Source organism: Epinephelus fuscoguttatus, linkage group LG12 (assembly GCF_011397635.1).
Source record: "Epinephelus fuscoguttatus linkage group LG12, E.fuscoguttatus.final_Chr_v1".
Lineage (NCBI taxonomy): Eukaryota > Metazoa > Chordata > Actinopteri > Perciformes > Serranidae > Epinephelus > Epinephelus fuscoguttatus.
This window is the reverse complement of record NC_064763.1, coordinates 11632818-11650919: the sequence shown is the minus strand read 5'-3', so window position 1 is coordinate 11650919 and position 18102 is coordinate 11632818. Positions and strand designations below refer to the sequence as shown.

Sequence of the window (18102 nt, the reverse complement as noted above, 5' to 3'; positions counted from 1 at the left end):
GCTGCAGGATGTCTGATAAAAACTGATCATGGACACCTAGTAAGTAGTTTGGTGAAACTGTGTTCACTGCTCTAAATTAACGCGTCAGCTACATAATAGTGTCATTAGAGAGTAATGTTCGTCCTTCAGAGTCTCGTCCTCTGAACACCACAGGATGGAGACTGTAACACTTCCTGCAGGTAAGACACTGCCCTTCTGAACTCCAACAGTCATCTGACATCCCGTCTGCTATTCTACTCGCCACTTTTAGCTGCAGCCAAAAGTAACATTACTCAAGGCGAATTGTTTGTTCATGAAAATCATGATGGACATGGTTGACAGCTCGCTGTCTTGTTGTTAAACATACTATCAAATTATATTTACTGTTTGTTACTGACTTTGAATCTTCTTAGCATAATGTTAGCTTTCTGGGCTAATGGCTGATCCAAAGGGTTCCATGAACTACGTGGACCAGAACATCTCCTGTTGCTAGGTTGTATTTAAGGTCCGTCCTATTTACTGGAGTAATGAATAACATTTTCATTGCACAAGAACCTTACAGGGAATTTGATTGTTCCAGGTATTAGGTAAACCCTCAGGTGTTTCTATGGGAACCACGTTATGGCCTGTGAAAAACTTTAGAGTTTGACTGTATAACAATATGAATGAATACTCTGACTTTTTATTTCTTTGGTAAGTGACCATGGTATAAGCAGGATAATGCCCTTCAAGGTGTCCATTATCACTTGAACTGCCTGCTTCACCGCCACACCCCTTCCTGCAGTCTCCGCTCCTTTGATGACCTCCGACCTCCTGACTCCACCACTCTCCATAGCCACCCTCTCCCTCTGGAACTCTGTCCCCAAACACTGCACCGACCTCTCCTGGTTCACGTCTCTCATCGAAACTCAGCTTTTCAAAATGGCTTTTAATGAGTGAATAACGTGTGTATTTTATGATCGTTTCTAACTAATGTAAAGTGTCTTTGAGTAAAATGAAAAATGCTCTATAAATAGAATGTAATATTATTATTATTATTATTATTATTACAAATTTTAAAAGGCATTTAGGATTTAGGACCCAAAACTCAAAGTTTAGGACTTGGGACTTGGGTGCAAAGACTTGAGACTAACGTGACTTTTGAAGCACTGACTTAGTTCCATTTTCTGACATAGTATCTCAAACTATTAAAATAACAAGACACAAAGTCGTTATTTGATTTTTCTTAATGAATTCTCCCAACAAATGAAGCTGTTTACTAGTCAATAACAACACCTTTGTTTCATGATACTGAAACTACAACAGGTGTTTGCACAGGAAGAGACCCAGTTCTTACATTTCTTTTTTGTATGTGTGTGTTTAAAGCAGCAGTGAGAGATTTTTTACAGTGTGCAGCGGTGGTGACTCAGTGTGTCAGCAGCAGCTGTGCGTTTAAATGTGTGTGTGTGATGACAGTTTGTCAGTGTGTTCATGATGAAGCTCGTTCTGCTCCTCACTCTGCTCACAGGTAACTTTACATTCAATTTGTCACTGTTTCATTGTCTTTGATTTAAAACTGATCAAATAGGAAAAGGTCACTGAACGTCTCTCCATCTGTCGAGGTTTCATCTCCACTTTAACTTTATTTTCACCAGCTCAGGTCTCAACATCTGTTACTGACAATAATTCTGTTTCTTGTTAAAGTTATTAATTTGTAACACATTTATCCTCCAAACCAATTTTTATTGCATTTTTTTGCACTTTTTCTTTTGTTGGAGGCTTATTTTTCATTTATATTATTTTTTTTATTATTATTATTTTGGGGCTGTTGAATGATTAATTTTTTTAAACTCGATTAAGTGCTGAAATTCAGTAGTTTTGCGATTAATCACATTTTTAACTGCATAAAATTCCACTATTTTGCATTTCAAAGCAGTTTGGAGGTCCATATTAATGAGGTAAATAAATTCTTACCAGAGTGTTTTGATTGGGAATCAAATTAATGCAAAGAAATTTTATTTACGATCTTTTTGATCTTTTTTTACGTTTTGATTTATTTATTTCAAATCAGAGCTGCACAGTGATGCTGAAACCATGAACCACGTCACAGTGCTTATTCTGTCAAATACACTGTTTGCTGTTTGTTTGCAAGGATTACACTGCTACTGTTGAGGAAGTTTAGGTACTCTGATATAATTTCAATAACTCACAGATGTCCAGTGATCTGGTTAATGTGATGACGTTGTCACTTTTCAGGAGTTTGAGTTCAGTGTCTTTCTCTGATTCATTCAGGTCCTCAACGTGTCAAACTATCGTTCCCTGTGAAGGAATGAGTAGTTTCTGTCAAGTGCTGCAAACTCTGACTGATTCAAAACACACATTTTATTAGTGCCCAGTGCAGATATAGAGATAAAAATGCCAACTAATGGGGCGTCAGTGGCTTAGTGGTAGAGCAGGCGCCCCATGTACAAGGCTGTTGCCACAGCGGCCCAGGTTCAACTCCAGCCTGTGGCCCTTTGCTGCATGTCTCTCTCTCTCTCTCTCTCTCCCCTCCACACTCATCTGTCCTATCAATTAAAGGCTTAAAAATGCCGAATAAGAAAATGCAGACTACTGTTGCAAAATTTGACTTTATTGTAACTCACAAGGTTCACTGACAAAACAAGTGTTTTACAGTGTATCTCAAATTGCATAGGCCTACTTCGTACGCAGTACATAGTTCACTATCTACACAACGTACTTCCTGTGTGGTGCACTGATTTCAACAAGGTAGTGTTGTCTCAAACTTGCTGGTGCGTACTGGAAGTGACAAGGGTTTTTTCAACCACCATTTCTTCTTCTTTTAAACGGTGACTTGCAAACAGACGGTACAGCATTATTACCAACATTTGACCACTGTCGCCGCCCACACATAAACCAAATTTGCGTCACAATGTCAATGCTTTTTAAAATGTGCTGCCGTAGCTAGGAGCACGTTAGCTATGCAGCAAACGCTGTTTTTGTTTTTAATGCTATACAGTAGGCTGTATAACAATGGAATGTGTAATGATGACCACATGAATTTCCCACTTGTGGGATAATAAAGTTTACCTTGACCTTGACCTTGAATGCTGATGGCTGCTATTCAACAACAGTTTTGATACTTTGTGCAAAAACATGTAACTAACAGGCTCCTTGTTGTCCCCAGCCGCCACGTCAGAAGTTGACTGGATTTACAAAATTGACTGTAAAGATGAGACTCTTGTGGATTCAGTGAGCCTAGTTTTATTCATGTGTTACGACGTTAGTCTCCTCAGCAGCCATTTTGTTGTAGTGAAACCATTTCTCTATGTATAAAATGACCCATAGTGACCTCTGGGATCGTCACAGTCCCATGAAACTTTACAGCTACAAACTAGAGACCTCAGGCATTAAGAGGATGGACGGCTTTCAAAGGAATAAGGAAGTTTTTCAGCAGTTTCCAGAAAAGAAGTGCTTGCCATCCAAATGCCGAAAAATGCAACTCTTACAGAAACCCACAAATATCAAAAGCTTTTGATTCCAAACCACAGCATGCATTTTCCTGTGGTGTTCCTCAAAGTCATAGCACATCAGGCTATGGCTCTATGGTGGAGACAAATCGGTTGAGAGGGCCAAACGAGAGGACGTTCCTGTAGTGGAAACGGGCCTCATGTTACTGGAGAACTTCTGAGTGAGTGAGTGGGAGTGTGAGAGAGGAGAGATGAACACTGGTATGGCTCATGTAGCAACTCGACCCTGTATTGATATAAACCGTGTCTAAATTTATATCTTGCTTGAAAATATATCAATATATCATTTGTAGTTGTTATATCGCCCAGTCCTATTCTCACGTGGTAAAACATGCTTAAATTTAGCACTAAATGTCTCTCACTCTCTCTGACTTGTGGTTTCCCCATACAGATCCACTGTTAAGCCACTGAAAGTCAAAGTCTAAAGTCAAGAATATGATCTTAATTTGAGGGCGTAGGTTTCAAAGAGTTTAACATCAGTTGGCTGCAGGGTGTAGTGTAACGACTGAACTGCGTGAACTGAACTTGAAGGGCACAAAACCAACATGTTGAGGGTTTTATTTTTATTTCTGTCAGTTCAGTCTTTATTGTCTCGTGTGCCAAATTTGACTTGACACATCAAAGCCAAGATATAACTCAAGAGTTACACACAGTAACAGTAAAATCAAGTGAAAACATTGAGTGTTTGTTTGTGTCTCCACAGTCAGTGAAGGTGACGGCAGCAGAGTTGTCGGTCAACTACATGGAAACGTCACTCTGCCCTGTACATATAACATCAAATATTATGGCGCGCTGACGGTTTGTTGGGGTCGAGGAGAAATACCAAACTCTGGCTGCAAGAAGCAGCTCATCTCCACTGATGGACAGAAAGTTACAGAAGGAAGCAGAGTTCCCAGCAGGTATCAGTTACTGGGACGACTGGATGAAGGAGATGTTTCCCTGACGATACTGAACGTCTCAGAGTTAGATGCTGGAAGATACGGCTGCAGAGTTGCGGTACCCGGGCCATTCAATGATCTCAAACATCATATCGATTTGACCGTTGAGGAAGGTGAGAGATTCTTTTTAAAGTCTGTGCAAATGTTGTTATTAAAAGGCTGGTAGAGTATCTCTGATGTTCTGCTCTCACAGGAAACAAAGCTGACAGACAGGAAGCACACTGGTCACCTCGCACAGCAGCTGGATTCTCACAACATCACAGGATTACATGAGAATCTGTCCTGCCAGGCTTCAGATAATGTGTTTGTGTGGTCAGGACTAATCAGGGTCCTTTGATCCCATGTCGTCATGTATCACTGCTTTGTTAGTGGACTTACATACATGTACATATGACACGCTAGGTGTCCTTTGGTGTCCGCTGTTGACGTTCTAGGACGGGACGATATGATATCGGTTCTTTGCCCCCGGCTGCTCTCAGTGTCATCTTTCACCATTCATTGTCTGAGGAGCAGCTCTAGACCTTAAACCCTATGACATCACAGATTTGAGTTTTAGCACTTTAGTTTTTGGATTTGAGAGAAAGTTTTTTTTTATCAGTATATTTAGACTGTCATTAGTCCAGTTCAGACCAAAGATTCTCGACAAGACAAAACCGCTATTAGCAGAGAAAAGTGTCAGCGGTGTGAACTGGCCAGTCTGAACTCGACTCAAGCTGGCTGATGGTGTCACCTGACACTCAGCTGGTCAAATGGCAGGCGGCTGGTTTTAAAGCACGTCACCTGTTTCAACAGCCAGTCAGCTTGTAGTGAAGTCCGCTGGTCAAGTCAAAATGACCACAAACGGCGTGTTGGCTTGCTGCAGCAGGTGCTCCGTCCCCGCCGAGCCTTCTGTTTCTGTCCTCACAGTGTGCTGGTGTTAGACGGTGGGTCGCTACTGCTGCTGGCTGTATGTGCTTATGCCCCGCCCACACACACATTCTCACTGACTGATGAATTGGCGCTGGTTATTTATATTATTGTGGCGTATTGATTATGAATACAGTCCATCTGATGCTGGTTTTGGAGTTGTTGACTAGAGATGATACACTGTCTCATCATGGTCACTTCCTGTCAACGATACAGATCAGAAGTCGAGAGAGTTGTTGACTAGAGATGATACACCGTCTCATCGTGGTCACTTCCTGTGAACCAGCAGCTTTTTAGAACACTGCAGAATGGTATATTGCAAGTAGTTGCTTGTTTCAGATTTGACTTGTCTCAAATCTTTGTTCTGAACTGGGCTTTAGATCAGTGGTTCCCAAATGGGGGGTTACAGGTCCATTCTAAATGGACCGCAAGTGACTTGCAAACGTGTCAGCTTTGTAAAATAACACACTTTATTTTGAAGTACAGTGAATTTCCAGTGCAGAGCTTTTATTTTGAAGTGCTGTTTCCTGCTGTGGAGCGAGTGAATAATGGACACCTACTTAACAGAGACAGTAAACTAGCTCAACGGCATGGCCAAACACAAGTATGACACGACATGGACCTTGAACTAATGACGAAGGACAGATCTGGACCCTGTGACTGGACAGGTGGGGAACCACTGCTTAAACCACAGGAATAACATGTATGAATGTTGAAAATGGGTGTCCTACCCCTTTAAATAAAGCACAGAGCTGTCAGAGCACTCAAGATCTATTGTGTCATTAATGGCTGACGAGACAAAAACAATACCAGCAATCACCCTCTGGCTGCTCTGATGTATGTTAAAGCTCCAGTGTGGAGGATTTAGGGGGACATAATATAATCAGTGTGTTTTCTGTAGTGTTTAATCAGCTGAAAATAAGAATCGTGTTTTTGTTACCTCAGAATGACACGTTTATATCTACATAGGGAGCAGGTCCTCGTCTATCACTAACTTTTACTATTGTGACAAATCTGAGAATCTGTTCTGTCTCTCAAAGTGACAGGAATCCAATGGCAAAGTGAGCTGAGGTAGAATTTAAAACCCCACCTCCTTTCTCACCTGCACACACCTGAGCAATTACTGGGTGAGGTGTTAGTGTTCCAGATGGATCTGACGAGCACTGAGGCGCTTTGAGTTCATTATATAGCAGCTAATGTTACAATTATGGTCTGTTTCAGCTCCACTGACGACCACATCGACAACATTAAACACAGAGACGTCTCCAGAGCAGACGACAGATGAAGATGTAACAGGTACAACACACAGTCACAATGCCCCGTTTCCATCGAGCAGTTCAGTTCAGTTCAGTACGCTATATTTTCTGTTTCCACTGTGAAAAGTTGTGGATGGTACCAACAGAACCGTTCCTTACCGTCCCCATGTTTGGTCCCCCCTCTGTTGGGGTACCTAGCACACAGACATGGTACTAAAAGGTGGAGCTGTGAACACTGCAATCTGATTGGTCAGTAGAGGACAGTCACTCTGCTCAGGGCTGAGTTGTGTCTGGTTTTGAGGCTCATGTAACCACTGTTCATACTGTGGAGAGTTTTATTAGTAAACTGTAACTATAAAATGAAAGGATGTTTTGCTGCCTCTCACAGCAGCTGGAGTCTGAGAAACAATAACTTCATTCACTGGGTCGACTGCCGGCAACTTTTAAGGTGGAATGTTAACTTGTAATGTTACTCAATGCATGAGTTGATGACATGAATCCATCAACACACCTTAAATTTCACTGTGACAACTTTGACCATCACTTTAGTTTTTATATGACAGACACTTTTAGTAATGAGTGGATCTTCAAGCGTTTATATACAGTATATCAGTTTCGGCCATGGCGGCATATATTCTAATCCTCACTCGGAGGGGAAAAAAAAGCCTCACAGAGCGTTGTTCCTGTGGGCAACACTTAACCCCTGAGCTTGCCTGAGAAGGACTAAATGCACAAAGCTGCTATTTTTAAATATCCCATGAAGAGAGACTCTTACTGCAGCCTGTTCTATGTTGTTCTGAAAATGTTGGCGTGCAGCCTCGTTCTGTGGACGATAAACCAGGTGCAGACTTCCATCTGTGTCACCGCTGATGAGGAAATACAGTGAGTGCTTTAGACGGAGAGTGACGAAGTGTTGCCAGCAGCAATCAGTCTGTTCACGTTGACCTTCAAACTCAGACTAAAGAGAATAGTTTAAAAAAAACTCCAGTCCTGTCTGTGTCTAAACCTTCATCATGACATCACGCTGCTGACACAGCTGGACTAAAAACATCTGCTTTCATTTCCTTGTCCCACAGGTCATGTGAACTCAACTGACCGCCCCCTAACTTCCTCCTCCAGCAGCATCGTGGCCAAGGTTAGAGAGAAAATATTAATGTGATTTGTATGATTTCATTTCATTCAGAATCATTTTTACAAGAATAAATATAAAAAATGTAAAATGTTGTGTTACCACTGTCGGTGTCTTTTTATCACTTCCTACAGGAGAGCAGCGGTACAAACGTGGTTCTGCTCTGTGTTCTGTTCGGGTTGGTCGCTTTGGTCACAGCAGGCGCAGTTCTCATTATTGGTAAGTACAAGAGTCAGCATTCATGGTCATCCTCACATTTTCACACCCAAACAACAGAGAGGGAAGTTTAATGTCCACTGAGTGTGTGGAAATGAGTTCAGCCAAACATCCTGCTTCAACGCAGAGAGGAACCAGCGGTCAGTTGGCTGTGATGAAAGAGGTCATGTGGAGATTTCACAGCAGGTGTTGGTGACGCAGATCGATTTGACTGAACTGTCCCACCATTTTTACAGATGTGTGAACTAATCACAGAGCAGCAGCATTCAACATGTCCCTATCCAAAACCCCATTCTCACTCCCAGCTCGTCATATACCGCCGCTTTGCCAGTGGACCGCAGCGTCAGACACCAACACACAGAGGCATCAGACAGCAGCAGTTTTTGACACTGCAGGCAACTACCATAGTGTAAAGAGGGAGAAGGTCTGAAACCAAAGGTTCATCGAGTTGTTTTAATAACAACGTACTTCAGGACTTCAGAAAGTCAATGTCAGAACAAAGGTTTTAAGTGTATTATCTGCGCTGGTGATAGCCATGTTCAGAGGCAATTTGGCACAAATGTCATACAACATGAAACAATAGGGTGTTAATTATAGTCATATTTGTTTTTCTTTTTCTTTTATTTTTTTTCAAATTTGGCACAAAAGTACACTACACAAGGTTAAAAGTCAAGGGCACTGTGACCTCACAAAATATTTGTTTAAGCCTCTGCGCTGGCGCAAGCCCTGGCTGGAGGGATTATGTTTTCAGGTTGTCCATCCATACATTCGTTTGTCCATCCATCTGTCCTTCTCATCCTCATGATCTTGAGAAGACCTTGAGGTTGTTTTTTTTTTGTGTTTTTTTTTCAAATTTGGCACAAATGTTCACTTGGACTCATGAATGAGCTGATAAGCTGAATTTGGTGGTTGAAGGTCAAAAGTCAAGGTTACTGTGACCTTACAGAACATGTGTTTATGCCTCTGTTTATAGCTGTGGCCAGAGGCATTATGTTTTTTAGGTTGTCCATCCGTACATTTTAACGAATGCAATACCTCAGGAAGACCTTGAGGGAATTTTTTTTTCTCTCCACAAATTTGGTACAAACATTCACTTTGACTAGAAAATGAACTGATTAGAATTTGGTGGTCAAAGGTCAAGGTCACTGTGACCCCATAAAACTTTTTTTTTGGCTATAACTCAATTCATATGCTAATAATGACAAAACTTCACACAAATGTCCACTGGGACTCAACAATGAAGTGAATAGATTTTGGTGGTCAAAGGTCACTGTGACCTCACAAAACATGCATGTTTGCCTCTGCGCCGGCGACAGCCATAGTTGGAGACATTGTGTCTTCCGGTTGGTGGTACGTCCCATGCTTGTGAACACAATATCTCAAGAACACTGTGAGGGAATTTCATCAAATTTGGCACAAACATCCACTTGGCCTAAGACTAAAATGATTAGAATTTGGTGGTTGAAGGTCAAAGGTCACTGTGACCTCACAAAACATGTTTTTGGCCACAACTCAAGAATTCATACACTACTACTGACAAAACTTCACACTAATGTCTAACAGGATAAGATAATGAAGTGATGACATTTTATATCCAAAATATCAAAGGTCAGCTTCACTGTGACATCATGATGTTCTGTAAAAACACTTCCCTGGCTGTTACTCAATGCCATGACTGTGCTGATTGTACAGATCTTCTGTGCTGTCAGGGGGGAAGATGTGTGTGTTTTCACGTACATGAATGTGAACTGTAACTGCAACTTGACAGATTTGTGGAGACGTACAACCATGAGATGATAAATGTAGTTTTGAAAAAGACATGCAGGTACTCAATGAACGTGACAAGCATGAACTGACACACCTTTGTTTAATGTTAAAAGCTTCACAGGAGGTAGAGCGTCATATTTTGACGTGTATATCCACTGACAGAACAGCGATATTTGGAGTTGTATGTAAACATGTGAACCCTCACGACACACTGTGGAGAAAGTCTCTGTTCACAGGACTAGTTTAAGTCTTTAAAGTTGTTACAAACGTCAGTGGGGTTTTGAACAAGGTTTTCTTACTTCTCGATCGGAAACCAGGAGTTATAGTTTCTCTTCACCTTTATGGGTGCCCTGGTGTCCCACAGCACCAACCATGAACCTCAGTGTCTCCAGTTCCTGTTCAGATAGAGACATCTGTTGCATGTCTTTCCTCGTCTTCCTCATTATCGCTTTATGTCAGCTTGGTAGCAAACATCATGATGATAAAAATACTCTGGTTTTTCAAAAAGGTTTTCTCATAATTCTGACACACACATCTCATAGCAATGAGCATTTTATCAGCATTCTTATATCAGTCTGTTACAACTTGGGTCTTAATTTCCTAGTTTTACATCTTGTATATCAGTTGTATTAAAACAATAATTTAAATGTTTTACTAAAACACAATCCAAAACAAAGTGCGACAGTCTGTGTGTCTGGACTCAGACATGATTATAATCTGATGTCAGTTATTCCAATAGGTCTGTATTTATTCAGAACTCATGACTCTTTGTTAAAAGTGAACTTCTCTCCTCGTTAATGTTTCTGTTTCTGTTGTGTTTGTGTCTCCGCAGCGAGCAGAAGAAGGCGACTCAACAAAACGTAAGTTTCGAAATGTGACTCATTCAGATTGGGAAACTTCTTCTTTTCTCGTTTCTTCGACTTTTCCGAAATTTGTCTTCGAATAGATTCACGTCTGGCAGCTTTTGGACCCTTGAAGCAGCTCAGAGACGCTTATTAAAGGTTGTGGTTAATGCAGAGTTGTTGGAACAAACTGCGCTGATGACGGATCGTGACTCAGCAGAGCCTTCACGATGAGGCGGCAGTTTTACCACAGGGTTGTGAATCTCGCTCTGCATCTTCACTGCGTTGTCGTCACCTATGTGACAGCATCATGTTCAGTGATGCCACAGTGTGTTCAAAGTGAAACTCAGTGGTAACAGGGAACACCCCAAACCATAGACCACATGTCAGAGTCCAGTCCAACAGAGACGGTGGATCAAACTCAGAACAGAAAGCTTCAACCCGTCATCCTGCACAACATCTGAATTAAAGAGTCTTTTTAAATGTTTCCCTGTGTCTCACAGGAGTGTGTGATGACAAAATATGATTCCGACCTTCATCTGTTTTGGAACAAAGCTACAAAATTTAAGATTTACCTCAGAGAGCACTTTATATGTTATGAAGTCGATACACATTCACACCGCATAAATACGCACATCTGTAGCTACAAGACGTGACTCGTAGAAGGCTGCTTTCATACACAGTTCGTACATATTCCTACAAAAAGTAATGGACCAGACTTTGTACATAACCCATGGAATTGTGCCTTTCCTCCAGGAGACCGGTGTTTGTGTCCCGTGTGAAACCAAGTGAACTTGAAATTATTTTTAGAGTACGTCTTCACGTTACATTAGGTACATACCTCGTCAATAACAAGTGATAACACATAACACGTCAAATATGCAACGTGAAGATGCCAAACCATAATTCTTTCCTGAAACGTAACCCACATAACGTCACTTTCCTAAACCTTACCTAAGTAACTTTACTTTCCTACATAATTTTATGTTAATTTTGTAAGTTTTCATTAAATCTGTAACATGACTACACCCATCCGTGATTGTTTCCTAAATCTAACCTACGTAAATGTACTTTTCGCGCAATTATGATTCTTTTCTCAACACTGACCTTATCAATAGTGGGCTAATATGTTTAGCGTTAATATGTTAGATATCATACAGGCCGTTGTATGAGGATACAATGCTTTTGAGGTTTTTTTTCCCTCTCTTTGCTGGACTAGCAGTTCTCATTTGTGCTAAGCTTGGCTAAAGCTGTCCTATCTTTGTACTTTCTGTGCAGAGATGAAACTGACCTGTCTTCTTATTTGAGTCAAGGAAATAGGGACAATGTTGACCAACATATTGGTGATACATTAAACTCATTATAGTATAAAACAACAGTTTGTAGTCATGTATAGTCATTAGTTATCTGGAAATAAAGAATGAGACCTGAAACCTAACCCCCCCCCCCCAGCCCTGGCATTTAATGACCTAACCACACGATTAAAGTCTGAATGTTCCTGAAAAGTCTATGTTGAAGCTGCAGCAGGTTTCCTTTTACCAGAAACAGAAACTTTGAATCTGAGATGAAAGCGAGGAGAGGAAACACCTGCGGTTTCTTCTCTGACTGATTCACAGAGCGTGGTGAAGATGTTCAGACGGAAATGTCACAGTGTAAATGTCAAAACCTGAACGGGAGCATCACGTGATTAACGACCTAACTGGGTTAACCTTTACCACAATGTTATTATAACCAGAAAGCTTATTTTAAATGTGGGTTTATTTTATTAAAGCAACACACATAACCCAGAAAAACCTAAGAGATTTAAAAAAAGATCAAATTCAAGAATATGATTACTGATATGTAACTGTAACTTTATGATGTAATACAATATATTAAATCTGTCTTTCAGGCCTGAGCAGCAGCAGCAGGTTGTCAGTTCAGTCCAGTACAGTGCGACTTCATCGAGTCTGCAGCTCCAGAGTCGAAGTTTGGCCGTGGAAAACATCTACCAGATAGAGGGAGGCTTGGATGGAAGCGAGTACGAGTACTGCCCCTAAGGTCTGAAGCTCTGCCAACTGACCTGCTGACCTGGGACACAGGATGACAACAAGTCACGGACAAAAAACATCAACTCTTGCCCTCGAGGGCTCCTGGACTCCCCAAAACTGCCATCAGGATGACTTTTTAAGTGGCAGAGTGAAACTTGGGAGAAGTTTTCCTTCTTTCCTTTCTGACAGAAATCTTTTTATTTTAACACAAACCGCGACTTTTTTCCAAACCTTAACCAACAGAGTCCTTTCTGTTAGAAAGCCCTCAAGGAAAATTTGCATTGCAAAACTGCATTGAATCACCACAACAAACAATGAGACCCTGAACTGAAAACATTCTGCATCACTGATAAAAGTCTACAAGAAAAAGCAAACAGTGGACGGTGTCCAGGTTTCAACAAGAAACATACAATCACTGAACTTAAGAGTTCCGTGACGTGCAGCTAACGGCAGGTTGAAGCTGAAGATTATGGTGCTGAGAAAACTAAAAACAATCTGCAGCTTAAATCAGTTCTCTTTTGAACATCTTCAGAGCAATGCAACGATGTCAAGGTAGAAAACAATCGCTATTCATGGCATTATCCCGGCAGGAAACACTGCGATATATGGTAAAAATTGACCGATTTTGGTGGCACTATGCTGACAGGAAATGTGCTGATGTTTCATTAAAAAACAACCACTGTTCATGGCACTATCTCAGCAGGAAATGCAGTGATGTCTGGTAGAAAACATGCTTTTCGTGGCACTATCTCAGCAGGAAACATGCCGATGTATTGGTAAAAACCAACCTCTTTTTGTGGCATTATCTCAGGAGTAAACACAGCGATGTACTGGTAAAAAGCAGCTGCTTGTCATGGCACTATCCTGACAGGAAACCCAGTTATGTATCATAGAAAAACAACAGTTTTTCGTGTCATTATCCTGGCAGGAAATGCAGCAATGTTTTTTATGGCATTATCTCAGCAGGAAAGGCAGTAATGGAGTGCTAGAGTGGAATGTGTTTTGTTGTTCTGGAACAGTGGTCTGCAGCCTGGCAGGCGTCTCATCGAGGTGTTACTCAAACGCAGCTTGAATTCTTTTGTACACTGATGGTTAAAACTCTGTAGCTCTGTAGCTGAATGGACAGAAAGTTTGTATTCTGCACTTTGACCAGTTTGTTTTAAATAAGTTATTAAAGATTAATTATGTCTTCATGTGACAAGTCATTTAAGATGATTAAATTAAGGTGGAAAACTAGAGTGACTGCTGTCTGTCTGTCTGTCTGTCTCCATCTAGTGTTTGAATCTTTAAACTGCACACAGACATGTTTTACTGTCTGTCTCACACACAATGAGGAGAACATGAGTGGTTCCAGTGGAACATTGTGTCAGTCCCACATTAATAATTACCACATTGTTTCAAGGTGACGACACCATTACCTAAAAAAACCCAGTCAGACAGGTCAGACAGGTTCATCTGAAACCTTCCTCTCACTGAGAGACGTCCTCATCCAATCAGAGCAGCTGAATCAGTCTCTCAGGTAAGACTATGAGCTTTTTCTCTCTTCTTCTGTGGTTTTAATCTGTTGTTATGTATCTAACACCGTCAGTTTTGCTGAAGTAAAGGATCTGAGTACTAATACTGATACACATCTGTGTGTAGATATAGCTGTGACTTGTGACGGAGCTGTGAGCTGGTTGATTGTGTTTCATGTGTCAGGTGTGAGAATGAGTTGGCCCGTGTTGACGCAGCCTCAGCCTCTGGTGTTGTCCTCTGATGACGCTGAATGGGCCTCTGGGATCTGTGACTGCTGCGATGACATGAGAGAGTGTACGGTATAACTGTCACACAGAACACAAACTATTATTTCATTAAAGAGCCAGCAGAAACACTAGTTATAGTTCACTCAGAGACAGAGGGAGGAAACTAACCGGGATGATCAGAGCAGTTAAATGATATTTAAAGTTCATCTCCACAGTTTTTCCACGTATTTACTCTTCTTGAGTCCAAAACATGGCCATCGATCCCTCACTCAGTCTGAATATGACGTCCTCTCTCAGTTCTTAGTTTCAAACTCGTGATTTACCGAGTAATGTTTCATCATAAAACTTTGTAAATGTCTCAGCTAATAAAGGTTTTAATTAATGTATAAATCTGTCGCTAGGAAAAATGAGTCTTTGGTAACTGTAGTTTTATATCTGTGTGAACACACGAAGAAATGTGTCATAGCTCGTAGTTTTCAGTTTATAATGAGAGGGAAATATTTTCATATGCTAAGCTAAAATATGTCATCAACGCAGTGTTTTATAATTTGAGGTTTGCTGCGTTCATTTAGTGAAATAGAATTTAAAATATTTATTATTAAACTGTATTATTTAGGTCAGATGTCCACCATCATTTTACTCTTCAGATGTTAGCATGCTAACGTTAGCAATGTCAGTTAGCTACACAACAGTTCCACCAGCAGTTAGAGGCTTTAAATATTCAGTAACAAATCTCTATGTACGTTTTTGAGCTGTAATCTGTTTTAATTTTGCTTAGTTTTGATAAAACTAAACTAAAACTAAATTTTAAAAGTAGTAGAAGAAGAAGAAGTTAGCTGTCAGAAATGTTGGGTCAAATCTGGCCCCTGATGAGGTGCCATGTGACCCCCAAACACTCGGATTTATTTTTTATTTTTTTGTACTTTTAATGTAAATAATAGAGATGCGCCGATCAACTGGCTGGTTACTGGAATCAGATGATATCGAGCTTGATCGGCCATGACAACTGTACATGCGTGTACCACATGGTGGTTCACGCTGCAAACGGCAGCATAGACAGTAACTGAATATTGTCAGAGCAGCTGCAATACTTTATCAGAAGTTGCATACTGAACATGGTTTGAAAGTGACTGTGTTAAGACTAGGGAATGCTACCAAATCTATGAAATCACTGAATTGGTAAGTAGCTCAAAAAAGTAGTGTAGCAAAGCTAATGCTAACCGTTTAACGTACATAGATGGGAAATGCTAAAACGATCAGCGCAACTTTCTGGAAATTGTAGTAAGCTACTTGATCTCAGGACACAACACAGATGTGATTTTTATTTTTGTTTGAATCAAAAGTTTATAATTTTCTGTCCTGACTGTTGATGTTGTGTGGTGATGTGTGTTAATGTGTGTGTTTGTTTGCAGGCTGCTTTGCATTCTGGTGCTGTCCCTGTTTCGCCTGTAAAACCTCTAAACAGTACGGTCACCATCTCTGTCTCCCCCTGCTGGACGTCTGTGGCTGTGGCTGCGTCCATCCCCTCACCATGTCCATGAGAGTCTACGTCCGACATCGCTACGGCATTAAAGTGAGGACAGTTCTCTTTATTTATCTCTCTGTCTTCTGCGTCTGTCTGTGTCTATCAGAACTATGTTTCTTCTTCTTCTTTTTCTTCTTCTTCTCTCTCACTAATCGTGACGACCCCTCTGATTTATCTGGTGACCCTTTGGAGGGCCCGACCCCTCAGGTTGGGAACCACTGGACTAAACTAACTGTATATAAAGTAAACTGTCTCCACCTGCAGCAGCTCCAACAGGAACAAGCTGCTCTGATACTGATGATCCAATAATAATCTGATGATGTCACATATTAGTCTGCGTGTACTTTTACTGCTGACGTAAATTTGACACATGATACTTTTGTACTTAACCTTGAACGGGACTTTTAGGTGTAATGGAGCATTTCTACAGTGTAGTGTTGGTACTCGCAGCAGATATGAGGACTTGTCTGTGATGTGTTCAGGGCAGTCTGTTCACTAAGTACTTGTCTGTGGTGCGTGCAGGGCAGTCTGTGCAGAGACTGTTTGTGCTCCTCCTTCTGTCCGCCCTGCGTCTGGTGTCAGATGTCCAGAGAGATGAAGACGAGGAAACTCCCCGCCACGCTGGGTGACATCTTCCACCGCTGATGACATCATCCACCGCTGATGACATCATCACTGTGACTCCTTTTATTTGCTATCAGTGTGACATTAATTTAAATCAGTTCAATATTGTTTACATATTTACTAAACGTCTCTTCATATCTATTAATATGTATTGATTAATTATCTAATTTGCACTGTTAATTTTTAAAAATATTTTTCTTCACGTTATTTTTCTTTAATATTTATCAAACATGTTTTTTTATACCTTTTTTTATTTATAAATTTGATGTAGCCGTTATGTTTTGTATTTTGGCAACAATTAAATCGTAGGAAACTGGACTTTGATTTTTGCAACTTGGTATATGCTGTCCAATGCAGCATATACCAAGTTGCAACTTGGTATATGCTGTCCAATGCAGTGAAGAATGCAAGGACTCATACATTGGTGAAACCAAACAACTATTAAACAAGCGCATGGCTCAACACAGAAGGGCAAACTCCTCAGGTCCAGTTTCTGCTGTTTATTTACATCTAAAGGAGAAGGCTCACTCCTTTGAGGACAGCAATGTGAAAATCTTGGACAGAGAGGACAGATGGTTCGAAAGAGGGGTGAAAGAATCCATCTACGTTAAAATAGAGAAGCCGTCTCTAAATAGGGGAGGTGGCCTGAGACACCACCTATCCCCCATTTACAATGCGGCCCTTGCTGCTGTACCTAAGAGATTGAACAACAAAGACTGCCCGAAACTAACCTCAAGTGGCTCAAAGAAACACAACGACAGTCGTTCACTGGTAACCACACATTATGCCTAACGACTGTTGCTCACCAGTGGCCCCACTCACTCCTAAGGACTGTCGTTCACTAGTGTGACTCACCTGACCCAAACAATGGTCCAGTGAAACTCCACTAACGAAGTATTGTCTTATGAGGGTGGTGGGTGTACACCTCCGCAGAGGTTAAAAAGTCTTACTCCACTGTTTGTCAGACTAGTGAGGACTAGTCAGACCGATGCGTTGAGAACTGATGAAGCCGCTTGGATAAGAGGCGAAACGTCTTCTAGACAAAATCAAAGTCCAGTTGCCTACGATTTAATTGTTGCCAAAATGGAATTGACCTGGATAAATGAGAATATCCACAGAGTTATGTTTTGTAGTTATTGTCCCAACATATTGTAATACTTTAATTCGTCTGCACTGATTAATTGCTTAATGATTTTTATTACGCAGTAAAATATTTACTGAAAATCTTCTTATTTAATAAAATCTTTTTTTAAACAAATCAAAATGAGAAAAAAGTAAATAAATAAATAAAGACATTATATGTCAGACAAACCAAACTGTGACTCTAAGAACAGTTTCTATTTTTTTTTTTTTCCACAAATCGATGTAAGGTCCATTTAAAGCTGTTCTAGAGCTTTTGATCGTGTGACATGTTCTTCCAGTAGAAATGGAGGTGTTCTGATGTTTGTATATTTTTCTTAACATTTCACAAACTTCACAAAGTGGAAGTGTAACTTTTATTTCTGATCCTGTAAACAACGACTCAAGGTCAAAAATTAAATTTAAAATAAAAAATGATCAATTTTCATTTTATCATTCAAATAGAAATTATTTTTTGTGTGTTCCTGAAAATTTTCTTAACAGTTTTGTTTATGTAGTT

At 40.6% G+C, this 18102-nt stretch overlaps 2 protein-coding genes across 2 annotated transcripts; both read left to right on the top strand.

Moving 5' to 3' along the window:
* Positions 1-1434: 1434 nt before the first annotated feature.
* LOC125898159 (T-cell immunoglobulin and mucin domain-containing protein 4-like) lies at positions 1435-13820 on the top strand. Its single transcript, XM_049591869.1, has 7 exons — positions 1435-1486; positions 4192-4539; positions 6554-6628; positions 7665-7723; positions 7852-7936; positions 10533-10560; positions 12434-13820. Exons 1-7 carry the CDS (start codon positions 1450-1452, stop codon positions 12579-12581), a joined length of 780 nt encoding a protein of 259 aa, XP_049447826.1. The 5' UTR covers positions 1435-1449; the 3' UTR covers positions 12582-13820.
* A 259-nt stretch (positions 13821-14079) lies between these two features.
* LOC125898168 (cornifelin homolog B-like) lies at positions 14080-18030 on the top strand. Its single transcript, XM_049591878.1, has 4 exons — positions 14080-14091; positions 14271-14381; positions 15727-15887; positions 16362-18030. The coding sequence occupies exons 2-4, from the start codon at positions 14279-14281 to the stop codon at positions 16482-16484; spliced, it is 387 nt and encodes a 128-aa protein (XP_049447835.1). The 5' UTR covers positions 14080-14091; positions 14271-14278; the 3' UTR covers positions 16485-18030.
* The last annotated feature ends 72 nt before the right edge of the window (positions 18031-18102 follow it).